At 40.8% G+C, this 20,004-nt stretch overlaps 1 protein-coding gene across 1 annotated transcript in view; it reads right to left on the bottom strand.

Moving 5' to 3' along the window:
• Positions 1-293: 293 nt before the first annotated feature.
• GLYATL2 (glycine-N-acyltransferase like 2) overlaps positions 294-20,004 on the bottom strand; it is a 58,537-nt gene continuing 38,826 nt past the window's right edge. Inside the window, exons 2-6 of the mRNA XM_045558136.1 lie at positions 5,590-5,707; positions 4,328-4,435; positions 3,304-3,430; positions 3,030-3,210; positions 294-788 (exon numbers count right to left, since the gene is read on the bottom strand). Of these exons, the coding sequence (XP_045414092.1) occupies positions 380-788; positions 3,030-3,210; positions 3,304-3,430; positions 4,328-4,435; positions 5,590-5,667 (903 nt within the window). The 5' untranslated portion in view covers positions 5,668-5,707 and the 3' untranslated portion in view covers positions 294-379. The remainder of the gene's footprint in view (positions 789-3,029; positions 3,211-3,303; positions 3,431-4,327; positions 4,436-5,589; positions 5,708-20,004) is intronic.

Raw genomic sequence — 20,004 nt, forward strand, 5'->3', positions numbered from 1 at the left:
AGACAATTTTTAAAGCAAACTTTTTATTTTTAAACACAAAAGCATAAAAAAGCAGGACTTTTTCATGACAGAAGTCTTCAAGTAAGAAAGGATTATTTTTAAAGTGTTATCTTGAACTAATGATTACATTAGGTGATTCTAATTCTAAGATGTCTGTCACTGTAAAGGAAAAGTGTGATACCAAAGGGTTCATACTAATTTTCTGTAAGAATATGGAAGAGGAGGAGGACAAAGATGTTACATAAGGGTGAGCTTAAGTAATACACAGATCTCAGGTAATTGAATGCCTTTGTGCTAATGTAGATCACTGTGTTTGTGTTTGTGTTTGTATTAATGTTTTTCCACTGATAAGAAGGTTTGAAATGGGCAATAGTACCAATCAACAATATTTCTTGGGGGTGCATTTCCACTGATGCCAGCCACAAGCACTAAGCTTAAACCCAAAACTTCTCAGTGTCTGTTGGACTTTCTCTTTATCACTTGCCACATGTAAATAAAATGGAACTTTTTTCTGATAAAGATACTCTGTAAGGCTATAACCAATTTGCCACATGTTGCCTTGGCCGCGGTATTTGGGGACAGTGTAACCCATCCTCAACTCACAGGACTGTTCCATCACAATCCAAGAGATAGGCTGCCCCTCTGGATCCAGCACACCAAATCCTGGAAAATTCTGGAGGCAGCGTTCAATATATTTCAAGCTCCTCTCATTTTTTCCAAATTGCCACTGTTCATTTATAAGACCTGCATGTGAGGCATCCAAGAAAATGCCTGGAAAGTTTCTTTCCCTGTCAAGAAAAAAAAAAAAAACTGTGTATTTATTCAGCCAATATTTACCAAATACTGCAATTGCAGAAAATAAATGTAGCACCATCCCTTTCCTTGGGGATCTTACAGCCTACAGGAGAAAACAGATGCATTAAAAAAACTACTATTTCTATGTTTGCTTCAAAATATTCCTAAATAATGGAAGGAGGAGGGACACTATATGCTTTACAACTGTAGTCCCCAAACCCCCAGCCAGGGACTAGTATCTGTCTGTGACCTATTATTAATAGGAGTGGCGCCGTGCAGCAGGAGGTGAGCGCCGGTGAGCAACCGAAGCTTTATCTTTACAGCCGCTCCCCATCACTGGCGTCACCACCTGAGCTCCACCTCCTGTCAGATCAGCAGTGACATTAGATTCTCACAGGAGCACCAACCCTACAGTAAACTGCGCAGGTGAGGGATCTAGGTTACGCACTCCTTCTGAGAATCCAAAGACTGGGGATCTGAGGTGGAGCTGAGGCGGTGATGCTAGTGCTGGGGAGGCGAATGTAATAAACACAGTGTGCTTGAATCATTCTGAAACCGTCCCCACCCTGATCTGTGGAAAAATTGTCTTCCATGAAACCGGTCCCTGGTGCCAAAAGAGTTGGAGACCGCTGCTTTACAATACATCCTGATTCTCCTATTGGACAAGTTATCTGAGACTCGGTTTTCTCATCTGTAAAAACACAATAGCATGCTCTGTAAGTATGAGGGCAGGGAAGAGGGGAAGATCTCTATACACCCCTCTGCAAGGAGGAAGTTTTGGGAAAATTTGTCAGTTTCAAAGTCACTCCATGTGTGCCAGTGGGTGGATCACCAGGCACTAAATTTTCTACACGTGGGTGAGGCTTTGTTGTTGTTTTCTTCCATGCCTGACCTGAGCCTGAGCCTGTTTCCCCAAAGATCCCTCACTACCCTCCCTCCTGTGGATAGCCAAAGCTAGAATGCCATGATATCAAGACATGCACTTGAGCCTAGAGGAAAGACTTGCCTTAGAGCAGGTGTTTTATTCCAGGTCTCTGGACTTATATTATTAAATATTATATAATTCCCATTTACTATTTTTCGTCTTAAGATTCTCATGGGAACACGGCAAGGCCGAAGCAGGATTTGATTATTATTGACTCTCCTAGCTAAATCTATCATATGAGTATGTTTACATTTTATTGACTTTTTGAATTAGTAATGCAGTCATAAAGCATGTATAAATTAGATGGAAGTAGATCTCTCTTCTTTCTTTGATTTCCTAATTCCCAGTTGTCTCCTCTTGCAGAGACATGCACAAATGCCAGTCAGTATATTTCGTGTAACTTTTCTCTGTACCTTTGTATTCTATGCAATTTTATATGTGTACATACATTTGTTTATTTATGTAATAGCATAACATATACACTGTTCTGTCCACCTTATTTTTTTCACTTGGCAATATATTTTGAAATTCTTCCCTAATCAGTTCTGTAGAGCTGCTTCATTCTTTTTAATGGCTGAACAGTATTCCCATGTATGCATGTATCATAATAAATGTACCTTTTCCCCTATTAATGGGTGTTTAGGTTGCTTCATATGTTCTGTTATCACATATTAAATTCATGAAATTTTCACCATCCAATTTGGCAACATATTTCATTTAAAATGCCAATTCTTTGATACAACAATTTCAATTCTAGGAATCTATCAATCAGAAATATTTATACAACTGTGTGATGATCTATTCATGAAGGTATTCCTTCCATAAGTTGCAGTAAAGTATGTACATATGTTGTAAAAAAAGAACAAGAAAAAGAACAACTCACATACACAGAGTACTAAAAGCACACATACCAGTGTTAAGAATATTTACACCTGGAAGGAAGATTGTGGGGAACCCAAATGGAAAGACCTTTATTTTTTACTTTATATACTTATATGCTTTCTATAGCATGTAATATTCTTGTAATAAATAAATAGTTTCAATAAACATTTTCAATGCAACATTATGCCCCTTACCTTCTCAGAAAGACTCTTGTGAGGTCTAAGGGAGAAAATATATGCAAAAGACCTAATCTAATGAAGGCTTTGCCCATACTCAGCAAACATTTGCTAACGTGACTCCTTTCCTTTATCCATGCAATTGTGTATCCCATCATAATTTAATCTCAAATCCTACATTTCTAAGTATTTCCTTTTTGGCACCTCAATAATTCTATGAGGAATTTGAGAAGTAAAAGGTAAAATCTCACTTGTTATCTTCATCCACTTTATGCGTTTTAAACAACTCCAGCAATTCCATCTTGTCATCACTTGAAGTCTTGCCTTTCACTAGTGTTTGTAAGGTAAAAAGCATGGTGTTTATGTAATCCACTTGCACAGATTTTGAAGCTGCAACCTTTCTTATCGCTTGGTCCACACTTTCCTGGCAACCTGGAGAGAGGAGAAAGACAGGTACTGCTTTATCCCTCCCATATCTGCTACAAATGGACCATGGGTCTTTGCCTTTTAACATAGACTAGTTACCTTGGATCTGGAAGGTTTGTTCCCAATTGATAACCTGGGGGCATGCCAGGACCTCCTCTAAATTGTCAGGAGCTTTGGTGAAGATGTGGTAAGTGTTGGTGTAATGATCCAGGTCATCCTCCATCTCCTGACATAACAAATATCAATCATGGTTACATAGCACTACGACTTAGAAAAAAGTTCTTGCATAGGTCTACAGTGTTAGAGATTTGATTGTTTGATACCCTCTGTTTTTCTGAGAGAGGTATAGAAAGTGGCCGTGGAATCCCTTGCAGAATAATTCACTATTGATACACTGAAAGTGGTTCCTTTTTGATAGTGCACTGATGTCAGCTGCCGCTGGGAGGGTGAGTAAGTAGCTCCACTGTCTGGAATGGGAAGTGTACCAGAAACTGTGTATGTTAAGGATGTAAAAGAGGGTGCCTAAGGTATGCAGAGAAGTGGAGGGAACAGGATTGGCAAGGCTCTGAGTCTTTGGTGAGGAGAAACCTGAGCTAATTCTAACCCAGTACTCTGAGGCTGGCCCAGTGATTGGCTCTTGACGTGCATGGGAATAGATACAGTGGACTTTCGGAAAGAAACATCATGCCAGATATTACACCAGAGCCAGAGTACTACCTGGAATAGAGGGCCCAGTCTGCCTCCACATGCCCGCTTACTCTCTGCTGCTGACACTTCCCCTCAGTAGTCCTGGCAGGTAAAAACACTTCTTAACCATTTCTAGCCATAGAAGCCTGTGTTGAGATGTATGCCTATGATCAGAGTATTGATGGAAAAGCCTGACTAGATGGGATCCTACAGTTACTTACAAATCCTGGATTATTGACCATTGGATCTAACTTCAAGTCTTATATCACTCTCCTACCCTCTCTCACAAACAAGCCCCCTAGCAGCCTTTCCAGAAACTATATGCATCAAGGGTGCCAAGGTTCTTCTCCCCATCCCTCAGCTTCAAATCCCTCATTGCCACACAGAGAACAACCTGAGAGTGACTGCCCTGGTATTCAGTAGCTATTGCTCCTACCTCTCTCCGAGGCCGAGTAATGACCATCTGATAATCTGGCCAGGCATCCACCAGCACCTCCATGTTGAATGGGTTTTTATTTCTAATGTTGAAAATGGTGCCATATACCTGAAGAGCAACAGGGCAAAACAGGAGAGGATGAAGTCTCTGAGATAGGGTCTTAGATATAGAGTACGAAATAAAGCAAGAGTTTTAGGAGGACTTGACAGGATGGAGCCAGTGCTTCCAAACTGGATCATTGGATCATACTCATTCAAAGGTATGCTATGACAGGGCCCAATAAGATTCCACAAAACTCCAAGTTAATAGCTGAATCATTAGGAACTGGCTCCCCTGACATTCATTCATTCATTCATTTTTTAAATCCATGCCATTTTTTCTCACTTGTTTTTGTTTCATAACATCATTTACTTGGCATCTGTGATATATCAGATCTGTGTTAAGTATAGGAAATTTAAAGATGAATATGATGTGGCCACTGCCTTCAAGTTAAATTTAGGATGATAGAGAGATACATCGTTCAATCATAATAGGACACATGTTCTGATAGATGTATGCACGTGGTGGTGTGGGATCCCAAGGAGTAAATGTGATACTAGTCTAGAAAGTGGTGGGGAAATTTATAGAAGGAGCATTAAGCAATATTTGAACTGGGTCTTGATGGATAAGTAAAGTCTTTTCCTGGCAAAATAAAGAAAGAATGAGGGCATGTTATTGAAGGTAGGAGAAAAAGCATGAGTGAAATGCTTGAGGGTGTGGCAGAGTATATCAGACCTGCTGAACTGTGAAGGGTTCCATGGTGGTAGCATGTGGTATGTGGCAGGAGAACACTGGGAGATGGAAGAGAAAAGTCTGGGCATTTTGTGATAAACCCTGTAACCCAATTAAAGAGTGTGGACTATGTGCCTTGGGGATGGACTGCAAGTTGTAAAATAAGGGTGTGATATGATCCTATTTATGTCAGACAAATGAATCCATCACCAAGTTGCAGATGGGCTGGTAAGATGGAGATAAAGAGATATTGCAGTCACCTAGAAGGGATAAGGAAATCCAGCAGAGAGAGCTGTAGGATGGGTTCAAAAGATGTGAGGTCACAAAAAGAAACAAAGTAGGTGATTGACTGGATTTAGATATTAATATCGTCCCTGTAGACAGGTTCTGACTTCAGACTTATATTTCCATCTGTCCAGGAAGGTTTTGACCCCAAATCTATCATCCTCACACCTCAGCTCTCTCACCTCAGATGTCCCCTACTCCCTTACCTTCAAGGATTCAGGGATGTTCTTTTCCAAGGATTCATATAGAATCTGTAGCTTCTCGGATTCATGAAGCACAAACATCTTACGTAGCACTTCAGCCTCCTTCCCTCAGGAAGATGATCTGAAGAAACAAACACACAAACAAAAACACCTGGAGAGGTAAGACAGGTGTCCAGAAAGAGGAGGAAGGAGAAGTCACCCAGGATACCACACATTGTTAGTGGTAGTGGGCTTTAGATCCTCAAAGCCCCAGGCACTGAAACACTAGCTCTAATGTTGCCATAGTATGGGTAGTATTTTCAGCCATTATGAATTAAATCATCTGGAAAAAAAAAACCCATGGCCTATATTGTGGGTAATCCTTTTTTCCTGAAAAACAAACAAAAAAATTGTTGATTAGCAGTGATACCAGCAAAGTACAAATTAGCAAAATCTAGGAACTGGGACTGTATCTTAGCAACCTGAAAAATAGAGCAAACTCCTTCATTCAATAATTCCACATCTAGAAATTTATCCCAAGGAAATAATAATAGATATGTATGAAGATGTAAACACAAGGAAGTTTATTGTAATGTTATGATGTTACATATTTACATATAATATTTACATATAATATAAAACCCCCTATGGAGAAATGATTAAGTTAACCCAAATAATGGATTATCAGGCAAATTATGTCTTTGAAGAGTGTTTAATGACACAGAAAAATGTCAATGTTATAAAGTCAAGAAAATATATGATATAATACCAAATTAATAATATAAAGATGGATAGGTAAATGGGTATCCATATATGTGTACATGTGTGTACACTCACCTAAAATTTTTTCTGAAATGTAGTATATAAATATGTACATGAACTTTTGAACTTTCTTCCAGCTTTATACACATGGATATCTGACTCTCTTTATGTATATAATTATATATTTTTACATTATATATACTTGACCTCTCATATGACACTTAAAGGCATTGTATAAGAGTAGCCACATTTTCTAAAAACCAACAAATACAAGAATTTCTAAGCCATTGTGATGGCTTACAAGGGAGACATCAATAGTTTTTTCAATTATAACAATCCTGGAAAATTCAGCACCTATGATATGTATGTGTGTGTATACATGTGTGTGTGTGTATGTATATACACACATATTAATACATATATCCAGAATCAAGGCAAAAGGAAAAACAGTGGTTAAGAATATTGTCTTTGGAATCAAACAAATCAAGATTCCAACACTGTGTCCTCTTCTTTCTCTCTGGGTCACTTTAAGTAAGTCAAATCACTTGAGCCTCTGTCTCACTTTCTTTATCTATAAAATGGGCATAATAATGCATACTTTTAGGTTGTCATGAGGATTTCATTAAGTCACAAAGTATGTGAAGTGTTTCATGTGGTGGTAGATGGTGTATATATGAGGTTCTGAGGGAAATTTTGAAGAACTTTAAATCCATAGAAAGTGAACATTTCATAGGACAAGCACATAATTGAAGAAAACTGCAACTTCAAAGATGGTGCTATATATAACTTGCTTGAAGAAATCTATTAACACAAAATAGACATTTTGAGGCAATCCATGGCTCTAGAATAAGCCAGCGTGTTTGTTTCACTGTCTAGGGTGACGGGGGCACTAACCAAATGGCACAGAATTCTGCCCATTCTGCAGGCCTTTCATAGCGTATTTCCCCAGGGGAAAGTGATCATCTTGGAAAGTGGGACCATGTCTTCTTTTTCCTTGTGGCTCAAGTATCAAGCACAGCACATGGCAATAGTGTAAACACTAATGAATTTTGTTCAGTGAAGAAATGAATGGAATCAGTGAGGAGTAGAAATGGGGTCCTTGGAATACTTTTCCTGGAAGAGTAAGCATCAACTCTCCTTGTTCCAGGCACAGTCAAGTTTCTGAGTAAAATTTGACTATTAACAGAAGCTTTCAAATAAAAAATAAAATTCTCAGTAGTAGGTATTTTTTTTTATTTCAGCTCATCATGGGAGTACAAAAGCTCAGGTTATATACATTGTCCATGTCTCGCCCATCCCCCTGAGTCAGAGCCTCAAGCGTATCCATTCTCCAGAAGTAGTAGGTATTTGTGAGCATGTAAACTTAGATATGTAACATGTGGGCGATGCATGAAAAGGAGGTAAAAAAAAAAAGGTTATACATAGCCATTGTCCTCTCTTTCCACTGTCCATAGCACAGGCTCTCCCACCCTCTATCACATTGCAGTCAGCTTCCCTCCATGTCAAGACCCTGACTCAACTCACACCAATGGGAGACATCTATTTCCAACTTGTTCCTGCTCTGAGGCAGAAGAACCTTTCTGGCTCAACTTGATCCAATGGTCACTCTGTTTAATCATCCATTAAAATATATGGAAGAATACAGATGTTTAACAAGATCAGAGGCAGAGGGGCCAGTAAAGGAGACGGGAAAGGTGACCAAGGAAGAGTCTGAAAATCAAGAGATGTATCTTGGAAGTCAAAGTAGGAGAAACTTTCAAGGAGAGAGTGACCAGATGAGTGAAAGGCTGCTGAGAACCTAAAAGAGAGCAGTACTAAAAATGCCACTGCATTTTGGAGTTAGGAGTTGATTACTGACTTGCTAAGAGACGTGTCATGGAATGATGGGGGAAGAAACCAGTTTAAGGGGGTTGAGGACTAAATGAAATGTGAGGAGGTGAAGATAACTCTTTTAAAGAGCTTGACCAGGAAAGAAAGGAGAACATGAGAGTATCGAGGGGGGAAGAAAGGTGCAAGACATAAAGGGAAGGTATTTCTGTTATTAGATGAAAAAGTTAAGCATATTCATGCTAACTACAGAGAGGATATAAGATGGGGGTAATCAACAAGCCAATAGATATATTATAATAGGACACAGAAAGACGAAAGAAAAATTTATTGACCTCTTTACAAAGTGCCAGCCACTGTTTCAAATCCTTTATGTTGATCAATTCATTTAATCACCAACCATAATTCTAAGTGCAGGTGCAGGTGTTAAATGTAATTTTGGACAGGGAGCATTACCTCTTCCAGTGAGATGTCAGAAAAAGTTTTTAGGATGGGTGTGGATGGAGGAGTATGTGTGGAAGTATACAGCAGGTCCTCAAATATCATTTCATTCAATGTTATTTCATTACAATGTTGATGAGAAAAAAATCAGTTCCCACTGGGGCTGCTGTCTTTGTGGAGTTTGTACATTTTCCCATGTTTATGTGGGTTTTCTCCAGGTACTTGTTTTCCTCCCACATCCCAAAGATATGCATGTTAGGTGAATGGGGTGTCTAAATGGTCCCCAGTTTAGTGTGTGTGTGTGTGTGTGTCAGTGTGCCCTGCAACAGAATGGAGTCCCTTCCAGGGTGGGTTCCTGCCTTGCACCCTGAGCTGCCAGGACAGGCTGGCCACCGTCGACCCTGAACTGGAATAAGCAGGTGGGAAAACGAATAAATACAAATTATTTTAAAATAAAAATGCATAAAAATCTATGATAATCATACAAATGCATGACAATAAACACTGTGCAAAAGCACTCAGCAAGCCTACCATGATTGTAATTGTTTTTGAACTGCACAGTGGTAGAAGGTACTCCTTACAATTTTTTCCTTGCAAACATTTATTCTTTGATTTAACCCACCACCACTATGACCACCATCACTCACTGATTCACCAAAAATTGGATAAATAAGTATATTACTTGTTTTTACTAATTTTCCTTAAACATATGTATAGCTCACATTTATTTCAATGTTTAATATTAGAATTGTTTGAAGTCTTTATTTAGAACTTTGGTGAGTTTTGTGACTAGAAATATGCCATAGGAACTTAATTCTTGTTTATATCAATTAGTTTATGGTAAAACTGGTTTCGTTATTTGTCATTTCATTTAAAGTCATAGTTTCCAAGAACCTATCAAGATGTTAAGTGAGGACTTACTGTATATGTAAATACTCAGGGTTAGAAAAAAGGAGCAGGAGGTTGACAAGTTATCTTTGAATGTCTATTTCCTGGAAGAAACAGAATTTCTTCCTTTTCTAAAAGTCACTTTTTGGAACTGAACAGGGTGAAGGAGGGTGCCAGGAAAGCATAGAGAAAAAGTAGGGTTTTATAGGAAATGGCTAAGGTTTGAATGGCTTTTGATGTTAGTGGGAGAAAGAGTGGATGGGGGATAGAGGGATTGGCAGGCGTTGCTTAGGATCATGTAAAGATAGATGTGATTTGGATGTGATACACATGTATAAGCTCAGCACTCTGAGAGTAGAAGCAGAGAAGACAAATTGAAACAAAGAAGGGTTGGATTTTTCTAGGCAGGAGGAGCCAGAAAGATAAGGGGCAAGGTATTTGACAATATAGGAATGGGAATATCAAAATGCCAAATTGTGGGATCTAGGAGAGAGAGGGAAAGAAGTAAAGTAGGTTGGAGATGAATAAGTAGGAAAAGGTAGAAAAAGCAAAGGATGAAAGTACTTTATGAATTCAAAGAATAGCAATGGTGACAGACAGGGGGAATGTATTCATGCAATTTGAGGTTAAGATTTCAGAGGTAGATCAGTCTGGGATGTATTGCTATTGGCTTCAATTCTAAATCAATAGAGAAGGAGCCAATAAGGCACTTGGAGTTTCAGGTGTCATAAACATCTCCAAGATGTAGCAGAAGTTCGATGGAGAGAAATGTTTGGGAGCCAGGTGCCAAATGTGTCAATGAATGGAGGAAAACTTGGCAGAGAGCAACAGGAAAGGATAAAATTTTATTTTAACCACATGACACAGACTCAAAGAAGGAAGGCTTTTCTATGCAAATAAACAAGTAAGACTTTAGAAGCATGAATTGAAGGCCAGGAGAATCTGATTCTTTTCTTTACTTGCAGTGTTACTATGGGGAACTGGAGGATGTCAGGGAACGGTACATGTATATTGATAATTTGTAGTTTAAGGAAAGCATTTGGACAAGTTCAAAATGATACACACTGGCTTTGATGATTTCTAAAGTATTTTCCAGTTCCAGAGACATAAAAGTTGTTGAGGAATTGCTTCTCAACATTGGGACTGGTGAGTGCTCCTTCCAAGGGTTTGCAAGGGGAAAAAAAAAGAATTAACAAATACAAATTATTTAGAATAAGGATCCTAATTTACTGAAAGGCTGAAGAAAAGAGAGACTTTCGCTGTCCAAAACAATTCTGCTTACCTGAAGTTTCTTTGTAGACCTGTATACACACCACCTTCTGCAGTTTTCGGTGTGGCAATGGAGAAGTTCTGTAGCCACTTCTCTATAGTCTCACCCACCTAAAATATAACTGACTCAAGTTGTCACTGTTTAGCATAAAGTTCCAAGAAGTTGTGGTGGGTTCCTATAGAGCAGACTAGATGTTCTCCATTGATATGAAGTCAGAGGCTTTGTGGACCAGAGGAAGATTGGAAATACGTGCTGTATGGAGTGCCTTCTACAACTATAAAAAGTTTTACACTAGAATCTTTTGATTTATACATTACCACTTGTAGCTGATTGGCTATTCTAAAGCAATAATAATAAGGCAATTTTACATAGTTGACAGAAATGGCCCAGCTGCAACATTATTTAAATAATGTCATTAGAGCAAACGAAACAGTTGGAAAATTTGGCTTCATCACAAAATGCCTGGCTTAATAGCTTTAACCATTTGTGATCTGGAAAAAGCCAAGAATGCCTCAGAGAAGTTACTGTAAGCATGAGAAGTGAGCCTCATATACCTTGTCCCCTGGTCCTCTAAAGTGGAAAATGGCGGGGGAAGAAAAAGCAGTTACTAAAACTGGTTTCTTGATATGTCCTCCTCACACTCTCCTCTGCAGAATCAACTGGGCTTGTTAAAAACACAAAAACCTCCCCAGATCAAGTGAATCAGAGTCTCCCAGAGTGCCTGGGAATCTGTGTTTTATACAATCTACGTGAAACAGTCTGATCTATGTTAACATTTTGGAGACATTGAGATTGAGGAAAGGGAAAATAAAAGTTATCAAATATTTACTCACATTCTGAAACTGTATGGAGCAACTTCACAAATTTTAATCATTTATGAAACAACTTTTATGTCTCTGGAACTGGAAAATACTTTAGAAATCATCAAAGCCAGTGTCTTCCTCATTTTTACACAAATAAGGAAGACAATGCTGAGAAAGAATGAATGTCTTCCCCAAGGCCACAAAACTAGCCAGTGGCAATGCCTGGATCCGAGGCCAAGCCCTAGGTTATTTTAATGACACCACAATTCCTCAGAATGATTCCCTACCCTTGGGCAGTTTATATCTTCTTACAAACCCACTTCATTTACTTCAGATGACATACTAAAAATTATCAGTGAAGATTTAACACTAAGTATGTGCTTCCTAGGTAAGGCATTAAGTCTTACAATTTTAGTGACTCTGTTTTTTGAACCAAAAGTGGTTCACACAATCTGTCAAATAATTTTTACATATTTGTAATTTTATATGATTAAGTTGTTAAAGCTATAACATTCAATTGTATAGAATTATACCACTAATTAATTTGTCATGTATTAGTGTCTGCACATTTGAAGAAGTAAAAACTTATTCCAGTCTTTGCATACTGGCTTTGTCTGGGAAAATCCTTCACCAATCACCCCATCCAGAGATTGTTGGCAGGCCATCTGGTGTGGTCTGTGGGTGGACTTGCTCCTAGAGTCCTTAGTCCAGCTGCCTCGGTGCCTGGGTTAGTTAGCTTTAGACCTGGTGCCTGGATCTGCAGGGTTGAGTCGGAAGCCTGGATCCACTGGGGTAGACATGTTGACTGGATCTGTGGGGATGGGGATGGAGCCTAAGTCTGTGAAGGGAGGCCTGGAGCTTGTATCAGTAGAGGCTGAACTGAAGCCTGGGTCCACAGAGGCTGACATGGCTCTGGGGTGGTCATTGAGCTTCTGTCTTCAGGGATTGACTAGGTTCTGGGATGGGTCTAGTGTCTGGGTCCACTGGGATAGGTCTAGAGCCTGAATATATGGGGGCTAGCCTGGTACTGGGGTGGGACTAGAGCCTAAGTCTGTGGAAATGAGCTGGGGTCTTGGGTTGACAGGCACTGGCCTGGAGCCTGGGTTTTTGAGGATAGTCCTGAAGCCAGAGTACATGATAGCTAACCTAGCACTGGGGTCTACTGAGGTTGGCCTTACCCTGGGTCTGCTAGAGTATGGCTAGACCCTGAATATATTGAATCTTAGGGCCACAGAAACCAGCCTGGGGCATGGGGCTGGCCTGGGGCTGAAGCAGGCATGGAGCTAGTCTAGAGCCTGAGACCATGGGTGCTGGACTGGTCCCTGGAACCATGGGGGCTGACCTGGAGCCTGAGGCTGTGGGGACTGGTCTGGAGGCTCGGTGTGTGAGTGTTGGTCTGGAGCCCAGGTCCACAAGGGCTGGCCTGGGTTCTAGGGCTGTGGGGACTCTACTGGAACCTGAGTCTACAGGGGCAGTCCTGGATACTGAGTCTGTGGGAATCAGCTTAATGCTGGAGTCTACTGTGATGAGCCTGGCCCCTGGGTCTGCTGGAGCATGGGGTCACAGGAACTGGCCTGCAGGGTGGGGCTGCAGGAAATAGCTTGGTGCTGGGCAGGCCTGAAGCCTGTGTCTGCAGATACTGACCAGGTGCCTGAGGGTAGAGGTGCCAACCTAGCACTGGAGTGGGGCTGAAACCTGGGATTGTGAGGGCCAATGTGTTTCTGGGATGGTCTGGAGCCTAGGGTGGAACCACAAGAGCTGGCCAGGTGCTGGGCAGGCTTGGAGCCTATACCTACAGGGGCAAGTCTGGAGGTTGGATCTGTGGGTGCTAGCCTTGTGACTAGGGGTACAGGGTTCAGCCTGTTGCTGGGGCTGGCCTGAAGTCTGGAGCTGTAGGGGTCATCCTAGTTCTGGGGGAAGTCTAGAACCTAGGAATAGCCAGTACCAGGGCTAGTCTAGTATATAGTGCACTGGAGTGGGCCTAACACTGGGGTTATATCCAGAGACCAAGCCCACCAGGAAAGCCTGTGGGGGACCCGGAATCAGAAAGGAATGGGGGCTCCTTGAAATGCAGCTTGAAGAGCCCAAGGCTGATTACCATGCACTCAGAACCTGTGAAACCAGAATTCATTGCTGCCATTTAGAGAGTCCACATTCCTACCAGAGTCCAGGCTACCAGGAGTGTTTCAGGAAGATACCTTGTAACTAATACTGACTATGGTGGGACTGGTATCAGAAGTGAGCTGAACCAGAGAGCCCTAAGGCACTGACATAAGGACAGACCTTTCTATTTTGATCCATGGATTAGATGCATCAGGGAAGTTGACTTGGAGAAGCCCCTGCTGGAGTCCTGCAGAGTGATCACTCTCTGTCAGATGGCAGATGTTTCTGAGAAAGGAGGCATAGGGGTCTGAGTCCAGACCTGGCCCTCTGCACTCCATGAGCCTGGACTCATGAGCCATGAGACTCCAGAGCTGATCCTAAGGGCTAAGGCAAAGAAGTTTACTCTGGAACGGGCAAGCGGTCAAAGGGACTGGCACGCTCAGTAGCCGTACACATAGGAAAGGAGCCCACAGGGAAGCTGTTCTCCTGGCCAAGGTCCTGACACAGAGTTTGCCAGAAACCGAGGCTGTCTTGAGGCAGATTGGGGCTAGCACTGGAACTAGAATCAGACAAGGAGGTGTAGATCCTGTGTCTGCCACTGGCCTAGCTTAATGACTTTGAATAAATCACATATTAAGCTTTTGTTTCCTCATCTGTAAAATGAGCATAACTTGGGCTACTGAGATGACTAAATGAGATATTGCATGTGAAGGTAGCTAACACGTAGTAGAGGCTGCATAAAGCCCAGATCTTACGCATTTCTGGAACATAATATTAACCTCTCATGATTCTCAATTTTAATTCTTGAAATGTAATCTAAGGAAATAATTTTAAAGTCTAGGAGATTAATGACAGAGATATTCAGAAAAGTAAAAAGTCAGAAAAATACTTAAATGTTCAACCATAGGGAAGTGCTTAAGTAAGTTGTGTTATACCCACTGATAGTAATGTTGAGTAAAAATGCTTAATGTCCAGGGACATATTCATGACAATACTGTCAAATGAAGAAAGCAGATTGCAAAACAATATAAAGAGTATGCCAGTCTTATAAAAACATTATCACTATGATTTTTGTCCCTCATCAAAGACTCAACTCTGGATCCTGTCCCATGTCTACTAACACATTGCCCCTCCCCATTAGGCAGCTGCCCATACACAACTGGACTCCACCTGGACATATCCTTCCTTGGATATGCACCTCTACTTGGCCACTGTTGCAGAAGTGTCTCTCTGGAGACCATTCTGTCTCTCCCACTGGATGCCCACCCTAACATTTGCAGATCTCTAGGCAAAAATGGAAGTCTATATAACATACTTTAAATATCCATACAAACCAAACTGAAAACTGTTAAATATGTTCTATCCTCTATATTAACAGATATGCCTTCATAAATAAGAACTCAATCATAGAAAATAACATTGGCAGAATATACATTCAAATGTGAGTAGTAGCTGTCTCCAGATAGTGGGACTAGGGTTGCTTAATGCATGAGTAGTTTATAAAATATCTATAATGTAAACGTAGGACTTCTGATATCATAAAAAATGATGTGGTATTCATCTATTGATATTTATTGAGTGTCTACTTTATAAAAGAATTTTTCTAGGCACTTAGTATACATCATAATAAAGATCCCTGCCTGCACAGGGCTCTTAGCCTCATGTGTGGAGTCAGACAATGAAACAAATAAGTAAATTGTGTAGCATGGTGGAAGGTGACAAGTTATATGGAAAAGGAATATCAGCAGATAATGACAATGAGGCACAGGGCCATGGGAGAGACTGGGGGAGCAATTGGAATTTGACAGTTTGAATTTTCTCAGTGAAGTCAGAAATAAGGCCATCTGTGGAGAATGAAAATAGGGAAGAAGTATGGGTCTGAGGAGAGGGGAGGTGGTGAAGCAGTCATCTAAGTCGTGGGAGACTGCACTGAAGAAGTCTAATATGATTGCCTGGCAGTCATATTAGTCACACTCGAGGTGTGTGGTCATAAATTTGAAGTAAGATCAGTCAGTGTGAAAGTGTGTTTTATTCTCCAGCCATATGCAGCCAAGTTTAGGCCCAAGGTAGAAGGAGAGTTGAATTTAACCAGGTTTGTGGTTTTGCCACATGAATATGACAGCAATGTGAAATAAGGGCAAAGTGGCTGAGGGCAGATGAAGACTCATGAGATCTATGTATATGCAAAACAGGGGAAAATGAGGTGAAGGAGACGGAAAGCGTGATAGGATTGGAGGTCCTTGTGGGGCTGCCTTGATATTAGAGTCAGGGTTCTAGGGGGGGTGAGCTGAAAAGGAGGGGATTGTCGGAGAACAGGAAGCACAAAATCATGATTATGGAATTATGGAGGGGTTTTAATTGTTGGTAATGGTAAGGTTTTGAGTATGACCATGGAAGTGGGCAGCTGGAGAAAGGTGAAGGACAAAGATTGAAGAAGATGTGTTCAAGGGACTGAGGTCAGCAGTTGAAAATATCCTTTACATGTTTATTAAAATCACCAAGAATTAAAACAGTGAAAATATTAGAGCAAGTGTCCATAAGTCAGGAGCTACAACCCTGGAAAAATGAGGGGTAAGAACCTTGAGACTGGTAGATGAAGGCAATAGCGAGAGGGTAATGGGTGATGTAATCTGATTGTGTAGATTCAAAACTGGACAGTGGTCTGAAAGCAGCGATGGGGAGCAAGGAGGATGAGGATGGACACCCCACCAGTAGGCCAACATTTGAGGGCTACTGAATAAAAACCACTTGCCATTTGAAAGGGCCGAAGCATAACAACGTCCTCAGGGGAGAGTTGGGAATAAAAAGGTGAAGAAAATGTTCACAGAAGAGGTGTGGGCATTGGAGATGTTGTTAATAATGGATTCCTAAATTCCGGAGGGGGATGGAGCCTTAGCAGGATTGAAATAGGGAGATGCGAGGTGATAACAGCAATATTCTAATATGAGGAGGAGCAGGTCCTGAACTAAGGTTATGGCAGAAGGGATGGAGGAGGGAATGGACTGGAGAGATATTTTGGACAAAGATGTGGTAGCTGATCAGTGTAGGGAACAAAAGTTTATTCTTCTCATGTGTCAGTCCAGGCTACAGTGTTCTCACGGCAAATGAAACACCGGTTCTTTTGGGAAACTGATAAAGCATGGCAGATCTTGAATTAAAACTTCTAAAACCTTCCCAAAAGTTCAAAGGAAAAAAATCCTTTGAAAGGATTTTGAAATCCTTTGAAATAGTGGAAGACATGGGCACAGGCAATTTTAAATCAATCAGGGAAGAAATGCAGAGCAAGAAAAGCACTTGGAGGAGGTAGAAAAAAATGACCAGCTTTTGCTGACTTCTCTAAGAATAGCACAAGAAGGCAGAGGGTAGACTCAGGGAAGAGACCCAGGTCTATTTATTAGATGTTTCTTAAACATTCTGAAATTCTGAACTTGTGCAACAGGATGCTTTTGTGTGTGGACAGAAAAATCCAAACTCTAAAATAATTTAAAGAGGTTTATTCTGAGCCAAGTTTGAGGACCATGGCTCAGATCCATGCCCAAGAAGCCTTGAGCAAGTGACTCACTGTGGTTAGGTTACAGTTGGTTTTATACATGTCAGGGAGATAGGAATTACAGGCAAAGCCATAAATCAGTACATGGAAGGCATACATTGATTTGGCCTGAAAAGGCAAGACATCTCTAAGAAGAGGCTTATAAGTCATAGGTGGCCTTAGGGATTCTTTAGTTCTGTGGTTCCCAACCCCCGGGCCATGGACCAGTTGTGGTCCACGGCCTGTGAGGAACTGTGCCACACAGCAGGAGGTTAGCGGTGGGCAAGTGAGCAAAGCTTCATCTGTATTTACAGCCAGTCAGGGCTCCCACTGATTCTGCACTATGACGAGTTGTATAATTATGTCATTATATATTACAATGTAATAATAATAGAAATAAAGTACACAATAAATGTAATGCACTTGAATCATCCCGAAACCATTCCCCGCCCCACCCCCCAGATCTGTGGAAAAATTGTCTTCCATGAAATTGGTCCCTGGTGCCCAAAAGGTTGAGGACCGCTGCTTTAGTGGACAATTGGCTGAAAGAGTTAGCCTTTGTCTAAAAGAACAGGAGTCAGTGGGAAGGAAATGCTTGAGATAAGGATCTGAGCACTCTGGAGGTCCAGACAGGAGGATCTCTTGAGTTAACATAAGGATAGCTAGGATGCTTGAGTTAAGATAAGGGGGTCTTCTATCTTTCATGCGATGCTACACCGGAAGCAGGTTGGGAAGTAAACCACATTATATTGGGTTAACAATATAGGGAGATTTATCATTTGTAGGCTTGACTCACCACGCCCGTAAGAAAGGAATCTGGGCAAAAGGAAAAGATCAGAGTTGAGTCCTCAGTTTAAAGATTTCTTCATCAAAGTACAGAAGATAGTGTAACTTTAATAGGCCTTTGATCCCAGGGAAAATATGTTTCACCTGGCCTATTAATTAACACATATTTATTAACTATTTTACCCTGTGGTTAAAAAGTTTTGAATATCTGTATTAACTAATTTGCTAATGACCATTTCAAATACCTGATCAATGGGTTATTTTTCTTATATTAATTAAACTGGTAAGTTCTTCACATTTTTTATTATTTTTCACATCATTGGATATAATTGCTAAATCTATATATAACATGTTGATCATACAAAATCAATCAAAAAAACTTATTAAATACTGTACTTACTTTATACCAAGAATAATATTATGCATTTTATATGCATTACATTGTGTAATCCCATAACTCTGAAGAGCATGCATTCTAATTTCCAGTTTACTGGTGAGAAAACATTTCCAAGTTCTGATTGGTTAAGCAACTTGACAAGGAGGTAGGAGGAAGAATTAAAATTAGAACCTTGCCTGAGCTTTGAACAACTATCAGTTATGCTGATGGACTTCTCCAAATTATTGTTAAATTCTTGACACATTTCCCAGGATTGCAAATGTCATTTCAACTGAGGTGTATGGATATGTGTCAAAAATTTTTCTTATTTATCAATTTTTATAATGAAACTGAGACAAATTCCAAAATGGCCACAGGCCTAAAATATTTACTAGTTTGTCTCTAAGAAACTAAAGGAAATCTTTCCCAATACCTACTCTAAGTTTTCCATTCACGGCTATCCTTGGAGAGCTGATAATCTCTATTCCAGATGAGAGAAGGCTTCTCAGGCATCTAATGATCAAGATATGGAAAAAGGGTTATGGTGACCGTGGTGCAGAGTTCTACTGCAGGCATTTAGGATCCTCACAGAACTCTTAATATTCATGTCTAATTCATTCCACCAGGGAGGAAGAGCATGGGTTTTGGAGTCATTCATACGTGGTTTTAAAATCTGACTCTGCCATTCATCTCTGGAAGAACTTGAGAAAGTCACTTAGTCTCTCTGAGCTTTGGTGTCTTCAGAATGAGGATGATGATAGCTGTACCTACCTCATGAGTATTGTTTGAATGATATGCGTAAAGTGCATTTTTAATTCACATGGTCCCTTAACATTCTCCCTTTGCTTATCTTTTCGGGGTTTCTGCTTGAAGGGCTCAAGGACTGAAGCACTCTAGAAAATGCTCCTACTGAATAATTCCCAGAAGCTGCTAGCACTGTACAAATCCTTGGCCAGGAGCATCCCTGAGTCCGTAAAGGTTAGGGGACAGCAGGAGGTCGGGGTATAGGTGTGGGGGAGTTAGGGATGAGAAAACAGTAGGCTCCTTCTCAGGAGGTGGGAGTAGGCCTATTCTGCGGGCTTTGCCATCCATTTGGAGAGGCAGTGGGGATGCTGGCCAAGAGAACAGGTTTTGAAGCCAGACTGAATGGGTGTGTGTTCCAAGTCTGCCACTTTTTAGTTTGGTGGCACTGGGCATGCTTCTTCACCGTTCCGTGTCTTGATCTTTTCAGCTGTGATATGAGGATACTACTAGCACCTACCTCTTAAAGTCACTGTGAGCACTACATAAAACCATACAACACATGTACTAAGAGCATATCAAGTGTCCAGTTAGTACCCAACAACTATTTGTTATCACAAGGACACCTGTGTGTTCTTCTGCCCACTTGCTGGTGACTTCATTCCACTGATATGGTTCTAGAGACAATGTTTATCTGATTACCATCACTGACTTAGTTCCAGTGCCCCCGCTTGGCCTGCATTTCTCTCTTCCTCATCACATCCAGAGCCCCATCTCTGAGGATCCCAACCTCTCCTAGTCCCTTTCTCTCCTCCTTCAGGGGTATGGCTCTGTGTATTACATCAATCATGGAAACCCCTTCAACATGGAGGTGCTGGTGGACTCCTGGCCCGAGTATCAGACGGTTATTATC

Source organism: Lemur catta, chromosome 7 (assembly GCF_020740605.2).
Source record: "Lemur catta isolate mLemCat1 chromosome 7, mLemCat1.pri, whole genome shotgun sequence".
NCBI classification, from domain to species: Eukaryota; Metazoa; Chordata; class Mammalia; order Primates; family Lemuridae; genus Lemur; species Lemur catta.